The 15,737-nt window shown below is 41.7% G+C and overlaps 1 protein-coding gene and 1 pseudogene across 1 annotated transcript; both read right to left on the reverse strand.

Moving 5' to 3' along the window:
* Positions 1-8,747: 8,747 nt before the first annotated feature.
* LOC139196100 (uncharacterized) lies at positions 8,748-9,312 on the reverse strand. The gene is made up of 2 exons (XM_070821761.1): positions 9,055-9,312; positions 8,748-8,912 (listed from the first exon to the last, which is right to left on the reverse strand). Exons 1-2 carry the CDS (start codon positions 9,310-9,312, stop codon positions 8,748-8,750), a joined length of 423 nt encoding a protein of 140 aa, XP_070677862.1.
* On the reverse strand, positions 9,051-10,516 carry LOC139195904 (uncharacterized; annotated as a pseudogene).
* Between the last annotated feature and the right edge of the window lie 5,221 nt (positions 10,517-15,737).

Below are 15,737 nucleotides of genomic sequence, written 5' to 3' on the forward strand. Positions count from 1 at the left end.
TTTATTTCAAAGCACAGCAATACCAAACCAGCCCTTAATATGGTATCACCTTTTGAGAAGTTGTTTGGTAAGAAACCTGATATAGCTCATCTTAAAGTTTTTGGATCAGCTATATATCCCTATATTAGGCCTTACAACACACATAAATTGCAGCCACGGTCTACTCAATGCGTGTTTTTGGGATATTCACCAAGCTATAAATGAGCTATATGTTATAGTATGTCCACTGGGAAAAGTTTGATTTCTCGTCATGTCATTCATGATGAATCTACATTTCCTTATAATCATGATAGTTCCAAGACCCTTGATGTAGGTTCTTTTACCTTTGCTGGTTCTCGCAGTTATGTCAAGCCTGTAATTATACAGCTTCTATTTTCTGTGCCTTCTTCTTCAAGTGTTGGTTCCAGCAATGCTTCACGACCGAATTCAGTCTCTCAAACACTTGATTCATTATCACAGCATCAGAGTGTCTCACCCTCTTCAGGGTTTTCCAGTTTTTTGGGAAATGCACAGGACTTTCATACACATGCTACTCTTTCCAGCCCTATGTTGCCTGTCCATCAATCCCCTCAGTCTAGTACAATTGATCTCTCTGTTCCCCAAGGAATTCAAACAAGGTTGAGAACTAGTGCAATCACTAGAAAGGATTACTCCGCTTTGCCTGCTATTTTTCCAGAAATGCAGTCTTTGTCTCATGATGATGATGCTCACTTTTCGGGGGGTTTCACCTTTGTTGCTGACATTGTAGATTCCTCAGAACCATATACTTTCAAACAAGCTTCTCATATTCCTCAGTGGCAAATAGCGATGCAAGAAGAGTTTGATGCTCTTCAAACACAAGGTACTTGGATTTTAGTTCCTAATACTTGTGATAAGAATGTCATAGGCGACAAGTGGGTGTACAAAATAAAATGGAATAGTGATGGTTCTATTTCTCGATATAAAGCACCGTTATTTGCTCAGGGATTTAATCAAGAAAATGGGCTAGATTATATAGAAACATTCAGTCCCGTGGTTCGCCATACCACAGTTCGTTTAATTTTAGCATTAGATGCCACACGTCGCTGGGATCTTCGACAGCTTGATGTGAAGAACACCTTTCTTCATGGGGAATTGCAAGAAAAAGTGTATATGAAGTAACCCCAAGGATTTGTCAATCCTCAACTTCCTAATCATGTGTGCAAATGGGTTAAGTCTCTTTATGGTCTCAAACAAGCTCCTCAAGCTTGGAATGCAAAGTTCACTAGTTATTTGCAAGCTATTGGATTTGAAGCTTCAGTATCCAATTCTAGTCTTTTTGTCAAAACTGAAGGATCTCAGGTAGTCATTCTACTTATTTACGTAGATGATATTATCATTACTGGATCTCACTCTCAGTTGATACAATCTGTGATTAGAACTCTCAGTGAAGTTTTTTATTTTAAGGATATAGGCAAGTTGGCTTATTTCCTTGGATTACAAGTTACTTATAAAACCAATGGGGATTTGGTTATTAATCAAGCAAAGTATGTCAAAGATTTGATTCACAAGGCAGTATGGATAACTGTAAACCATGTTCAACGCCTTGCAAGCCTCATAATCAGGTTCTTTCTACTGAAGGTACCTTACTATCTAATCCTACGTTATATCGAAGTTTGGTGGGGGCTTTATAATACCTCACCTTTACACATCCAGATATTTCCTTTGATGTGAATAATGTGTGTCAATATATGAGTGCACCTACTGATATTCACTTTGGTATGGTCAAAAAGAATAATTCGACATTTGAAAGGGATTGTTCAGTGTGGTTTGACATATATTTCTGGGAGTTCTATATTTGTGCTGCATATAGTGATTCGGATTGGGCTACAGATTTGAACACTCGGCGATCTATCACAGGGTATGTGGTGTATCTTGGATCTAATCCTGTTTCCTGGCAGTCTAAAAAGTAGTCTTTTATCTCTCGCAGTTCCACTGAGGCGGAATACACAGCCTTAGCACATACTACTGCTGATATTGCATGGATTAGACTCATACTCAAGGATTTGCGGAGTTTTTGCCCTCTCCTTCAGTGTTGTACTGTGACAATCAATCTGCAATAGCCTTGAGTTTAAATCCGGTTCAACACTCTCGTATCAAACACTTGGAAACAGACTTCCACTTTGTTCGTGAAAGAGTTCAAAAAGGGGATCTATCGGTGGAGTACTTATGCACTAAAGATTAGGTTGCAGATGTGCTAACCGAATGACTACATGGCCCAGATTTTCTTCGTCATTGTTTCAATCTTAAACTTGGTTACCCAAGTTAAGATTAAGGAGGGGTATTGGATGAGTAAATAGCCTGCCAAGTCATTACCTTACATGTGCAAATATAGAGTATCTTACAAGCCTTATTAGAATAGTATAAATAGCATGTTCTCCTCATATATTGCTGTTGTCGATTGTATACACAAAATTGTTAAGAGAAATACATTGAGAGCTTAATCATTTTCTTCTCTGTTCTTTTTCCATTTTTGCATTTTCTTGATTTTCATTGAATTATTCCTTACTGTTAAGAGCCCTAGCCTTTAGCTTGGGTGCTGGTGGCTAACCTTGTCCAAAACTCCTTGTTCTCCTCTTTCCTTCTTTCTCCTGATCCCCTTCTTTCTTTTTCAATTTTTCCTTGAGATTTGTGTCATTTTCCTTGAGCTTTATCTCAATTTTTCCGTGAGTTTGTCTCACTTTTGGACTTCATGTCCCTTCTCTCCACCCCTCTCTCTCCTCTGGCCATTCTTTTCCAAACCGAAAACTCCATCTCCCCTCACTTTTTCCCTCTACTTCCCTTCTCCAAGACCATCGCCACCCTATCCTTTGCTCTAATTTGCAAACTTCGGGCCTAATATGGTTGCCAGATTTATTTCCCTCCCTCACTATCCCTCTCCCAACCAGCATGCTGGATTTACCTCAAGGCCAAGTGTACTGCGGCTTCAGCCAAAGTAAGGGTATTTTATATACCCTCTTAGCCTCACCTTCTATCCATGTGTTATTGTGTTTGTATATATATGCAGGGATTCGTGAATGGAATTGGATCTGGTGACTATCTCTTCGTTCGGCGCCTTTGGTGAAGAAATCTGGATGTGGTGTGCTCCTAGTTATAAGTTTGGTACTTTCGTGTTGTGATGTCTTGGTCGTTTTCACCACTCGGTTGTTTTCTCTAGTGTTGCTGCTTTAGTAGCTACTGGCAAGACTTTCATGGCAGTGACGGCGACGAACACTGCGATCGGAGATTAGGGATTTGGGTTTTCATTTTAGTTTATTTAATTGGGCTAGGCTTTTATGTATATGTTTCCCCCCAATGTATTTGGGTTATTTTCCCTTCCTTTGTGTTGGCCAATAACCTTTTATCAGATTAATGAAATTAACTTTTCAGACCCAAAAAAAAGGTGAATGTCCACCCATGTTTTAGAATTAAAAGTTGGTTTTTGAATAGCTGCTTTCGCTTTTCTGGAGTAGGATTCCCTCCTCTCTTAATTTCTCTCCCCTTCCCTCCCTATCTCTTCTATCCTACTTGAACGATTACGATTAAGCCACGTTATATTGATTTTTTATAGACAAAATGGACAAAAAGTAAAGTGTGAGAGGAAGGGAGAGAATGAGATGGAAATAGGAAGAGAGAGAATCATACTCTTGCTTTTTCACTTTTCCATCCGCGTTTTTGGAAATAAACGCCATTGTGAACACGAAATTTTCCTGAAACGAAAGAGACAAGAACAACGTGCACAAACAAATATTTGTATTTGATGATTTTGGGTTACAATCTCTCTTAAATTTGATCCTCTGATTCGATCTCCGTAAGGTGTTGATTTGTGAATGTTTGATTGATCCAAGGGCCGTCGAGGCTTGATCTTGGATGAACTGTTGGAAGTTTCTTCAAGGGGTCGTGGGCTTGATCTTTGAAGATGGATTTGAGCGGATCTTCAAGGAGCCGTTGGGGCTTGATCTTGAGGATGAGTGTTTCTTCAAGGGCCGTTGAGGCTTAATCTTGAATAACAGTGATGAGCGGATCTTCAAGGGCTTTTGGGCTTGATCTTGAAGAGCAGTGATGAATGGATCTTCAAGGGCTTTTGGGCTTGATCTTGAAGAACGGTGGCTTGTTGATCCAAGGGCCGTCGGGGCTTGATCTTGGAAGAACGATGAACGAAGAACACTTTCTTCAAGGAGCCGTTGAGGCTTGATCTTGAATTGGTGGATGATTGTTGATCCAAGGGCCGTCGGGGCTTGATCTTGGAAGAACGGTGAACGAAGAACGAAGAACGAATAGAGCTTTCTTAATTCTTCGGGAACCTGGATGCTTAAGAGCTTTGGAGTTTCAGAGCTTCAGAACTTCAAGAATTTTGCCTAATGATTTTGGTTCTCCCTCCAAATGAATGAAATGGGCTTGTATTTATAGAATTTTCCAAGGCCTAATTTTGAATATAATATCCCAGATGAAATAAGTTGTTTCTGCCAGGTGTTAACACGTGTCCTATTTGATGACTTTTCCAACTCATTTCAATTTTCGTTGAGTCATATGCTACGTGTAAAATTTATGTAATACATGAGCGTTGACACTTTGATTTATCGGTCAACATTTATTTACCGAAATTTCGATGTCTACAAATGCCCCCACTTCAAGGCGCGTCGTATACATGTGCTTGTCACGTGTAGGAGATACGTTTTGAAGTCCCTTAATGTAGATGTCGATCCAAGGGCCGTCGAGGCTTGATCTTGAAGGTTGAAATTGGACCACAAGGAGCTTCATGTGGTAGATGATCTTTGGCTTTGGTAGTGGATGAATAGGCACGTATTTTGTTGCGCTTGTTGACTTTCCACAGCTTTGATCTTGAACTGGATTGGAGGACTTTCTGGGTTCCTCCAATTGTTGACTTTCCACAGCTTATTCTTGAACTGGGTTGGAGGATTTTCTGGTTTCCTCCAATTGTTGACTTTCCACAGCTTATTCTTGAACTGGATTTGATTCAAGGGTGGTAAACACTTGATCTTGAATCGGACTTGTGATTTCCAGAAGGGCCGTCGAGGCTTGATCTTGAATTTGGCTGGAAGCTTCTTCAAGGGCCGTCAAGGCTTGATTCTTGAAGGTTGACTCGAACACATGGCAAACAGGCACAAGGTGGAGGTGACGACTTGTTGCTTTGTTCAAACTTTCTAATTCACACCTGAGCAGTTTGGTCAACAGTATGATCTTCAAGATTGATGGGCTCTTCTTCCAGTTGGTGACTTGATCTTTAAGGATTTGATTCAAGGGCGGTGAATCGACATGTGCAGCCCACAACGCCTGGTAAGTCGACCCAAGAATTTGAGGGTCAAAACGAGATCACCGTCCAGAGTGATTGCAAACATGATGATATGAGATACTTTTGATTTTGAAGAAGTATCGGATGAATCGGCACGTGCTTTCTTGTGCTTGTCTCCTCATGCTTCAATGTATTATTTTCCCTTGTCTTATCTATTCTTCTGGCAGAATGTAGCATCTTCTCGAGTTCTTCAGCTCAGACTCCTTCTGCTGAGCTGACCGTGCAGGCTGCATTCTTCTCTGCTTGTTTCTTCAGGCAGATGTGGCAGTTTCTTGAGTTCCTCAGCTCGGACTCCTTCTGCTGAGCTAACTGTGAAAACTACATTCTTCTCTGCTTGTTTCTTCTGCACGTTGTCTCCACATGCTGCAAGGTATCATTTTCACTTGCCTTATCTGTTCTCCAGGCAAATGTGGCATCCGAGTTTGAGTGGAGGTTCCGGCATATTGTTTTCTTTATCCTTGTCTTTGTAGGTAAGAACAAGGACAAAGGAAAGGACAGGGAGAACGCATGATATGAGATACTCTTGCTTTCTACCCTGGTGATATGAGATACTTTTTCCTTGGTGTCATTTGTTTGCAGAGGTACCCCAAGGAATAAGAAACACTGAGTGACTCGAGAGGCTTTGTTGGGAAGGCATTCTCGGAGATGAAGAAAGGTTCTCGGAGATGAAGAAAGGTTATGTATGTCTACCTTGCTATGGAGGGTGAAGGTGAACAGTTATAGGAAATTCTTTAGTACCTGTAGAGGTACTATTCTTTTACTCGTGTCGGCAACCAATGCGTGATTGATCAGTATGGCTTCACGTGCTTTCTTCTTTATCAGAAATCTTCGATAAATTGTCCGTAATTTTCGTCAAGCTGAGTGTGCATGTGACAGGTGTTGACAAGGCTGAAAAAGACAGGCGCCTCTTCGATATCTGGGATCGGCGCTTCGACAAATTGCCCGTGATTTCCGCAAAGCTGAGTTTGCGCGTGATGGGTGCTGACGAGGCTGAAAAAGACTGGCGCCTCTTCGATATCTGGGATCGGCGCTTCGACAACTTGCCCGTGATTTCCGTAAAGCTGAATTTGCCTGTGACGGGTGCTGACGCGTCTGGAAAAGCAAGATGCTTCTCCGATTTCTGAGTCTTGCCTCTTCGATTTTTGAATTGGCCTCTTCGAATTCTGAGCTCGCCTCTTCGATCTCTGAAATCCCGTCGAGTGTTGATTTTTTATAGAGGCACGCAGTTTGTTTCAAAGTTCACTTGAATTTTCGCTTGTAGAAACTCCCTTTGTGCACTTCTAAGATCTTGATTTTGTCCGACTTCTTATTTCTTAAACACCTTTGAAAATGTCTGGACCCTCCGACCGTCGTTTTGATTTGAATCTTGGTGAAGAGGCAGTCCCGCCTTCTCCAGACAACATATGGCGCCCATCTTTCATATCCCCTACTGGTCCTTTTACCGTTGGGGATTCGATGATGAAGAATGATATGACCGCTGCGGTGGTGGCCAGGAACCTTGTCACTCCCAAAGATAACAGACTACTTTCCAAACAGTCTGATGAGTTGGCTGTTAAGGATTCTCTGGCTCTTAGTGTGCAATGTGCAGGTTTTGTGTCTAATATGGCCCAACGCCTATTTGCTCGAACCCGTCAAGTTGAATCATTGGCGGCTGAGGTGATGAGTCTCAAACAGGAGATTAGAGGGCTCAAGCAGGAGAATAAACAATTGCATAAGCTCGCACATAGCTATGCGACAAACATGAAGAGGAAGATTGACCAGATGCAGGAATCTGATGGTCAGATTTTACTTGATCATCAGAGGTTTGTGGGTTTGTTCCAGCAGCATTTGCCTTCGTCTTCTGGGGCTGTACCGCGTAATAAAGCCTCAAATGATCAACCTTCGGTGCCTCCTCCTCCTGGGGTTCCGCCGAGTACTGAGGCGTCATCTGATCAACCTTGAAAATCCCCTCCTGTAAATTTGATTTGTCTTTTTTTTTATTTTTTAAGTATGTATAATGCAAATTTATGTAAAATTTCCAAAATAAATAAAAACAAACTTTATTTCTCTCAATGCATTTGTTTTGTTTTTTTTTTTTTTTTTTTTTTTTGTTTTTTTGCTGTAAACATACATATATTATGCCCACACACACATACATACATACATACATATTAATTTTTTCACGTGGACTGATCCACCATTCCAAAACCCTTTCCCCCCTTTTTTTTTTTTTTTGCATGGTGTTAGCCACCAAGGATCCACTTTCTTCTTTTTTTTTTTTATTTATTTATTATTATTTTTTTTTTATTATTTTTTTTTTCTTTTCCCCTTTCTGTGCCGGGTGCACCACCATTCATCTTTTTTATTTTTTTTTATTTTTTCTTTACTTTCGGTGCCTGGTGCACCATGTCTCTTATTTTCCTTTTTTTTTATATTGTAATTTTTTATATGCACACATACATACATACGTACATACATATACATACATATATATATATATAGGATGCGGGATAGGATGGAGGAGCCTGGTGGATGAAGAGCAGGATGTGGATCCTGACGGCGAGCGACGGGCTCAGGTTGGCTTCGCCAAGGTGAATGTAGGAGAGAGCACAAAAGGGTCCTTGCGGAGCTGGAGCAGCGAGCTTGGACGCAGGAGATGCAGCACTTGGGCGAGGAGGAGTTGGTGGAGATTCAAACGGTGTGATGACAGAGTTGGCACCACCATCCAGCATCTCGAAGGTGGAGCTTTATTGGTGAGGAGGGATCAGCTTTGATCATGGTCATTTGAAGTCTTCATTGCAGCAAAGGAAAGGCTCAACATCATCAGCTTCTGCTCCTCCTGCCTCTGAGATCGTCTTGCCATGTAGGAGCAGCAGTGAGTTGCTATGATGGTGAGTCAGTCTTTATCAACACCAGTTCAAAATCAATCTCCCAGAAACAGGCCAATTTTGCCAGCAAACACTGCAGGTACTACCATCCGGATCGCGGAGCAGACCTCAAGGACGAACTGGTGGCAGGTCAAGACGCTGAGCTCTTTTTCTGCAACATCGAGTTTCAGGAGTAGCAGCACAGCTTCACCCACGGCTTGAAGGAGTCGCAGCAGATGGACCATGGCGATTTCTCCCGATTGGCCTAGTCAACAGAATTTCCATTGAAGACAGGATAAAACTTGCACATAGCAAACTTCAGCGGCAAGCTTATTAGCAGGGTCTTTTGCAAATTGCAACAATCTTTTATGTGTTTAGAACATCTTCTGCCACGCGGTTGCTTTGGCCCAGCATCGAACCCGAAGGGTGGCTTTGGAAATTCCGCCAGAGAAACCTGACCCAGTTGAAATCGAGGAGAATTGATCCGACCCAGATGGCAGTTCGGATATGTTGTTGACCCGCCAGCATTTTATGGTGCCTGTGACGACGGTTCTGGCGCAGAGGTTGAGAATCGCAGTGACGCCGTACTCCTAGAACTGGAGATCAGACGACAATAGGAGCGAAATCAACGGCTTAATCACGACGTTTCGGGCGATTTTGAGCCGATTTTTTAACTTGTTCTTGGCGAGGAGCCTGATTTCCATCGCCGCCTGCTTCCGCGCCTCAGTCGAAACGGCCTCGAGCACGGCGACGAGCTGTTGAATCATATCGTCAGAGTTATCGGAGTGAAGCAGTGGAGCCCCGATGGAGTGACTCGAGTGGGAGTGATCGGGAACCCAGAAGAAGATTCCAGATCCTTGGGAAAATGGAAATCGACCCGGAAAATGCTCCACGAACCGTTGTCAATGTCAAAGAGCGTGAAATACCAAGCAGTAAACAGAAAGCCTGCACTGGAGCTGTGAGGAAAATAGTGAATAGGCTTCCGCTTGACTGACGAGAGGAACCGAGAGTAGCGTGATATGAGGAGCTAGAAGATAGGAGCATTGCAACCGTCTCTCCTTTTTGTACTCCGTTTATAACCTCAAAAGCTTCACTGTTGTCACAGTCAATAACTAAAACAAGCGGTCTTCTTGTAAATGGAACCAAGTCACTCATATAAATGTTATTCACTCATCCGTTTCTATGGCTACCAAACTGTAAACAGCCCACCTGAGAGCTTGAACCATCTCTTTTACCTTGTCCACGAGAAGGGTTTATCCTATCAGACGAATAGGCCAAGGTAGAAGGGGACATCACATCAGAGTACATTCCAGCACCTGAAGCTGACAGATATATCAAAATAACTCCATCAGGGGGAAGCTCCTCACAAAATGTGGCCAAAACTGCTAGAAAATGTGTAACAGACGGACAATATAAGACAGCCTTTCTTAGATTAGGTGGCAGAGTAGGATCGGCAATATCTTGAGGGTAATTAATGCGGCTAGATGCCGGAGCCCCATTCTAACCATTTTTAGCCCCACTAGATTGGTAAAATGAGCCACTAGGTTCCCACTCCAGACACTGAAGCATCCTAAAAGTGTCAAGAGTAAGCTCTGAAAACTTTACCTCATTATGATGGTAGCTGCTCAGTATAGCATCTCGCAGTCTCAAGGACCTCTTTGCAACTGTTGTAGAAACATGTGGTAGGGAATCAGGATGACAGTCTAGAACAATACTGTATCTCAAAGGCCTGATATTCATAAAAGTTGTGTCAGCTTTCAAAAATCTAACTATTTCCTGAATCACCAGCTTCCATTCTTTAAAATCAGTTTCCTGGAAGGTCCTCTTGCACTTCATCAACCAAGACTCTGAGCTGATTGAGCAGCTGTTGCACCATCTCTCACCGATTCAAGAGCAAGCACACCATTAAAAACCTCGAAATAAACCAGAGCTGCTTGTTGGCCAAGCTCAGGTCCTGAAACATGCCCTCCTTGAAGTACTCTCTGCTGAGAATCGCCTCGTAGAATATGTACGCCTCGGAGAGGTAGCTTGCCTCGCTGGTCCTCATGTACTGCCCCAAGTAGAGCTGCGCAATTCGTGAAGCGATCTCGCCAATCTCCGATCGCCGGAGACCGGACTCCACAAGTTTCTGGCGATTTTCTTGCTGAAATTTCCATAGCTGCGTGTACACCTTGAATACCTTGTAGAAATACGCGTCGTACTCATGCCTGTTGCGGTGGTAATAGGGGAGCTCTCTGATTTTGGAGAATTTCTTGTCGGCTTTATGGAGGAGAGAACAGTAGATTTCGCTAACTGGGATGTTAGGGTTTTGCTGTGCTTGCATTGTCGTTTTGGGTTGAGGATGGTGTCGTTTTGGGTTGGTGGTATCCGGTTGCATCGATTGAGATGAAGATGATATGGCACTGGGCCGGCCCATGGCATTTGGTGAGCTTGGCGAGAGCTGGACCTGGGCCTGCTGTAGAATTTGATTGAGATTGTTTTGCTCTATCATTGCGGCTTTTAAGTGGACATTTCAACATATATAAAAATATATATTATATATATTTTTTGTTGTTGTTTTTTTTTTTTTTTTTTTTTTTTGTACAAAGAAATTGTAATAACATTGAACTTCATTAATCAAACCTTTAATAAAAATCTTTATTCTTTATTTTGATGTGACTGAACTCGAAATTGAACGTTCGATCTACCTACGTACCCCTCACAAGAAGAGATTAAGTCATGATGTAGTTCAAATACAGATTTTTTTTTTTTTTTTGTGCCGTACGTAGTTTATGCTCTTGCAGGCAAGGAGTGTTTGGTGTTGCCTTTTATGCTCGTGCAAACCAGGAGCTTTGTGCCATGCAGTTTAGGCTCATGTAGGCGAGGAGCCTCGTGTCCTAAAGTTTAGGCTCGTGTGGACAAAGAGCTTTGGTTTGTGCAGTTTAGGCTCGTGCGAACAAGGAGCATTGGTTCGTGCAGTTTAGGCTCGTGCGAACAAGGAGCTTTGTGAATTTTTCAAACGATCCTGGAGAGGCATTCCTTGCAATTTTCATAGCAAGGAGCCTTGACCGAGTGATTGAAGAAGTCTTCGAGCAAGAAGTCTTCGGGCAAGAAATCACGCATTGTGATGGGGATGGACAATCTTCGTGTCGAAGTTTCATCATCTTCAACACGTTCACGTTGTTTTGAAGGTTGACAAGAGCTGTTTTGCCCCCTTTCCGATTGGCGGACTTATGGAGGAGACGTATGCTTCTTGTGCAATTTCTTAGGAGTGACTTGAGTCCATTCTTCAACTTTGCTTTGCTTGACTGGCATGGTTTTGGAGCATGCCCCCAGCGATTGAGGTGAAGATTTTGAGTTGACAGAGCCATAAGTGATGGTGGTATAATTTGACTTCACCACATCGTCAAGATCTAGCTCAATGATTCCTTTCTGAGCCAGCTTCATGACAAGATCTTTCAGCACGAAGCACTTTTCTGTCGGATGACTGATGAAACGGTGGAATTTACAGTATCTTGGACTGTCGGTACGATTCATCTCTTCCGGTCGTCTACACTCAGGCAAATTGATCACCTTCTTGTCTAACAGGTCATCCAGCATGGCAACCACATCAGAGTTGGGGAATGGATAAGTCTTCTCCTCAAGCTCCTTCAAAGTGCGTCTACGTATCTCTTGATCACGAAAAGCTTCGGTTTGAATCGCCTTGCCTCGTGTGGAGATTTTGACGGGAGATGTGTTGACCGTCATCGCTTCCTTGGTGGGTTTCCATGCAGCCTTCTCCACCTTTGTCTCAAGAACTTTGTCGTTCTTGTAGTTGGCGATCGGTTCCTTTTTCCCATGATAGGCGATGCTTAACTCCATGTCATGGGCGCGAGTGGCCAATTCCTCGAAGGTCCGTGGTTTAATGCCTTGAAGGATGTATTGCAAACCCCATTGCATGCCTTGGATGCACATCTCGATTGAAGAGGTTTCCGAGAGCCTGTCTTTACAATCGAGGCTTAGAGTGCGCCATCTATTGATGTAGTCAATGACTAGTTCGTCCTTCCACTGCTTTGTGCTCGTTAGCTCTAGCATGCTCACAGTGCGGCGGGTACTGTAGAAGCGGTTGAGGAATTCCCTTTCCAACTGTTCCCAGCTGTTGATGGACTCGGGCTCCAGGTCTGTGTACCACTCAAAGGCGTTTCCTTTTAACGAGTGCACAAACTGCTTGGCGAGGTAGTCCCCTTCAGTCCCTGCGTTGTTGCAAGTTTCAACAAAGTGGGCAATGTGTTGTTTCGGGTTTCCCTTTCCATCAAATTGCATGAACTTTGGCGGTTGATAACCCCTCGGCATCCTTAAGGCGTTGATCTTCTTTGAATACGGCTTCGAGTACAACCCGGAAGTATTTGAGCTCCCTTCATACTGTGCCTTGATGGTGTTGGTGATCATCTCTTGCAGCTGCTGGATAGAAAGAGATCCCATGAGTGCCGCTGCTTGGTCTGGCTTCGGCTTCGCATCGATTCTCTCTACCGTAGGCTCATCTTCTGGGTCGGGTTTCTCGCCGTCCTGTGGTTCCAGTCGACTGACGAGTGCAGCGATTTGCAAGTCTTTTTCTTCCACAGTTCGGGTTAGCCTTGCGATTGCTTCATTCATTTGAGCCAGTTGTTCTTCGATGGAGGTAACGCCGATGGTCATGACTTGTGCAACCAATAGACGTGACTTTCCTTTAGACATCCAAGATGCTGACGAAGAACGTCGTTGGTTGTTTTGGGATGTCATCTTGTGTGCCTCAGCAGCATGCTTCGGTGCCCCCAGCGAGGTCAGGTTGATGACAGACTCACACCTTTGATGCTCCCTTTGCTCTTTTAGCGGCACCAACTTTGAAGTGGCATGTTGAGGAGCGGTTGTGGCGCCAATGGATGGTCCATTTACGGCAGAAGTGCTTAGGATCCTTCCCTCAGTGATTGCGAGAACGGCTTGTCCCTTGCTTGATGCCATTGACTTTAAGGTGTGTTTGGATTCCTTGAACGGAGAAAGAGATGAGAGGTAGAGATTGTCCCACTGGGCGTGCCAATTTGTGTACACGGAATTTTCCTGAAACGAAAGAGACAAGAACAACGTGCACAAACAAATATTTGTATTTGATGATTTTGGGTTACAATCTCTCTTAAATTTGATCCTCTGATTCGATCTCCGTAAGGTGTTGATTTGTGAATGTTTGATTGATCCAAGGGTCGTCGAGGCTTGATCTTGGATGAACTGTTGGAAGTTTCTTCAAGGGGTCGTGGGCTTGATCTTTGAAGATGGATTTGAGCGGATCTTCAAGGAGCCGTTGGGGCTTGATCTTGAGGATGAGTGTTTCTTCAATGGCCGTTGAGGCTTAATCTTGAATAACGGCGATGAGCGGATCTTCAAGGGCTTTTGGGCTTGATCTTGAAGAACAATGATGAACGGATCTTCAAGGGCTTTTGGGCTTGATCTTGAAGAACGGTGGCTTGTTGATCCAAGGGCCGTCGGGGCTTGATCTTGGAAGAACGATGAACGAAGAACACTTTCTTCAAGGAGCCGTTGAGGCTTGATCTTGAATTGGTGGATGATTGTTGATCCAAGGGCCGTCGGGGCTTGATCTTGGAAGAACGGTGAACGAAGAACGAAGAACGAATAGAGCTTTCTTAATTCTTCGGGAACCTGGATGCTTAAGAGCTTTGGAGTTTCAGAGCTTCAGAACTTCAAGAATTTTGCCTAATGATTTTGGTTCTCCCTCCAAATGAATGAAATGGGCTTGTATTTATAGAATTTTCCAAGGCCTAATTTTGAATATAATATCCCAGATGAAATAAGTTGTTTCTGCCAGGTGTTGACATGTGTCCTATTTGATAACTTTTCCAACTCATTTCAATTTTCGTTGAGTCACACGCTATGTGTAAAATTTATGTAATACATGAGCGTTGACACTTTGATTTATCGGTCAACATTTATTTACCGAAATTTCGATGTCTACAGCCATTTTTTTAGTTACCAACATAGTCTGAAATATCGATAATATCGACAAAATATCAAGGATATTTCGGTTTTTTCGAATCACGGATATTTCGGAACATATTCATGTACATATCGTACAAATATCGATAATATCGGAAAATATCGATGTCGATAATTTCGCTCAAAATATCGGTGTAATATCGCTAAAATATCGAAAATATCGATGTAAAGGAAGGGAAAAAAAAAAGAAAAAGAAGAAGAAAAAGGGAAAAAAGGGAGGAAAAAAAAACACAAAGGGGATTTGAACCCCTCCCATTTTACTCTCCAACACCGAAACCACCATATATCACTTATGTTTTAGTGATAATATGCTAAAATATTTATATTTATATGAGTGGCATGTTAACAATTACATGCAAAACTATTTTGGGGATTTATCATTTGATGAATACTCTTCACAATAAACTTACTCTACACATAGAGATGATGAAGATAGTGAAAATTTTGAACCTCATAGGAACTTTATGTGGTACTAAATCACTCATGTATCTTACCATGCAATGTATAAAGTGTAAAATATTGTAGTAAATCATTATATATAAATGATTATGGTGTGTTTAATCTTTTTTTCATTAATTACTACATATTTTCTACACTCTCAGTGTTTACCAGTTCGCTGTATAATGAACTTAAATCAATTAAATCCATCATGTAATGCATTTCCTTCTATTTTTTTTTATAACCTAATAGATAATTGACTAAATAAACATTCTTCAAAGTTTCAATAAAAATTTCCAAATTTTTCTTACAATTTCCGTGGTTTTTATTCAATTTTTATCGATATCGATAATATCCCGATATTTCATCGAAATTTTCATATTTTTGAACTACCGATATTTCCAATATCATCGATATTTTATATCATAGTTACCAAACATATTTTTTGGCCCTAAATAAACGAAGAATGATGTGTTACTCACGCCACACGTAAAAAAGCTACAGTTGCATGCAGCAAAAACCAAAGAGTATGGATGGATGGTAGCTTCTCCTTCCTTCTTTGGTCATGTTGATAAAGTTAGAGGAAAAAAGTGGAAGTGTAATCATATTAAACCAGGAGAAACCGTAGAATTAGGTTACTTTACCTCACTGACATGACTATCCAATATTTTTTTTGGTCAATTACATGACCTCCAATATGATATGGGCATTTGTGCTATTCACTCATTTTTACTTCTCACACATTTTTTTCAATTTTTGATCGTTATACTTAATGAATTGAAGAAAATTAATGACAAAAAATTAATATGGGTATGTGGAAAGTGAAAGTGAGTGTATAAATAGCATTAGAGTGTGTTTGATTTTCTTGTCGAATCTAATTATTTTGTTTTTGAAAAAGTGACTGAAAATAAAAAAAATTAAAAAACTGAAAATGAAATAGTTATCAATTTATTTTGAAAACTAAACATGGTCAAATTGAATACCAAACAGAAAGCGGTGTTTTCCAAAATAAGTTTCACATCAGATTTTAATATGACAAGGTATATTAAACTCTTTCACATAAAAATCAACTGGTATTTGGTATAAAATCGAAAAGAAGTAGCAGTGAAAGACAAATAATTGATTCTTTCTGTGTATTTGGA

Source organism: Malus domestica, chromosome 05 (assembly GCF_042453785.1).
Source record: "Malus domestica chromosome 05, GDT2T_hap1".
In the NCBI taxonomy this organism is placed as follows: Eukaryota; Viridiplantae; Streptophyta; class Magnoliopsida; order Rosales; family Rosaceae; genus Malus; species Malus domestica.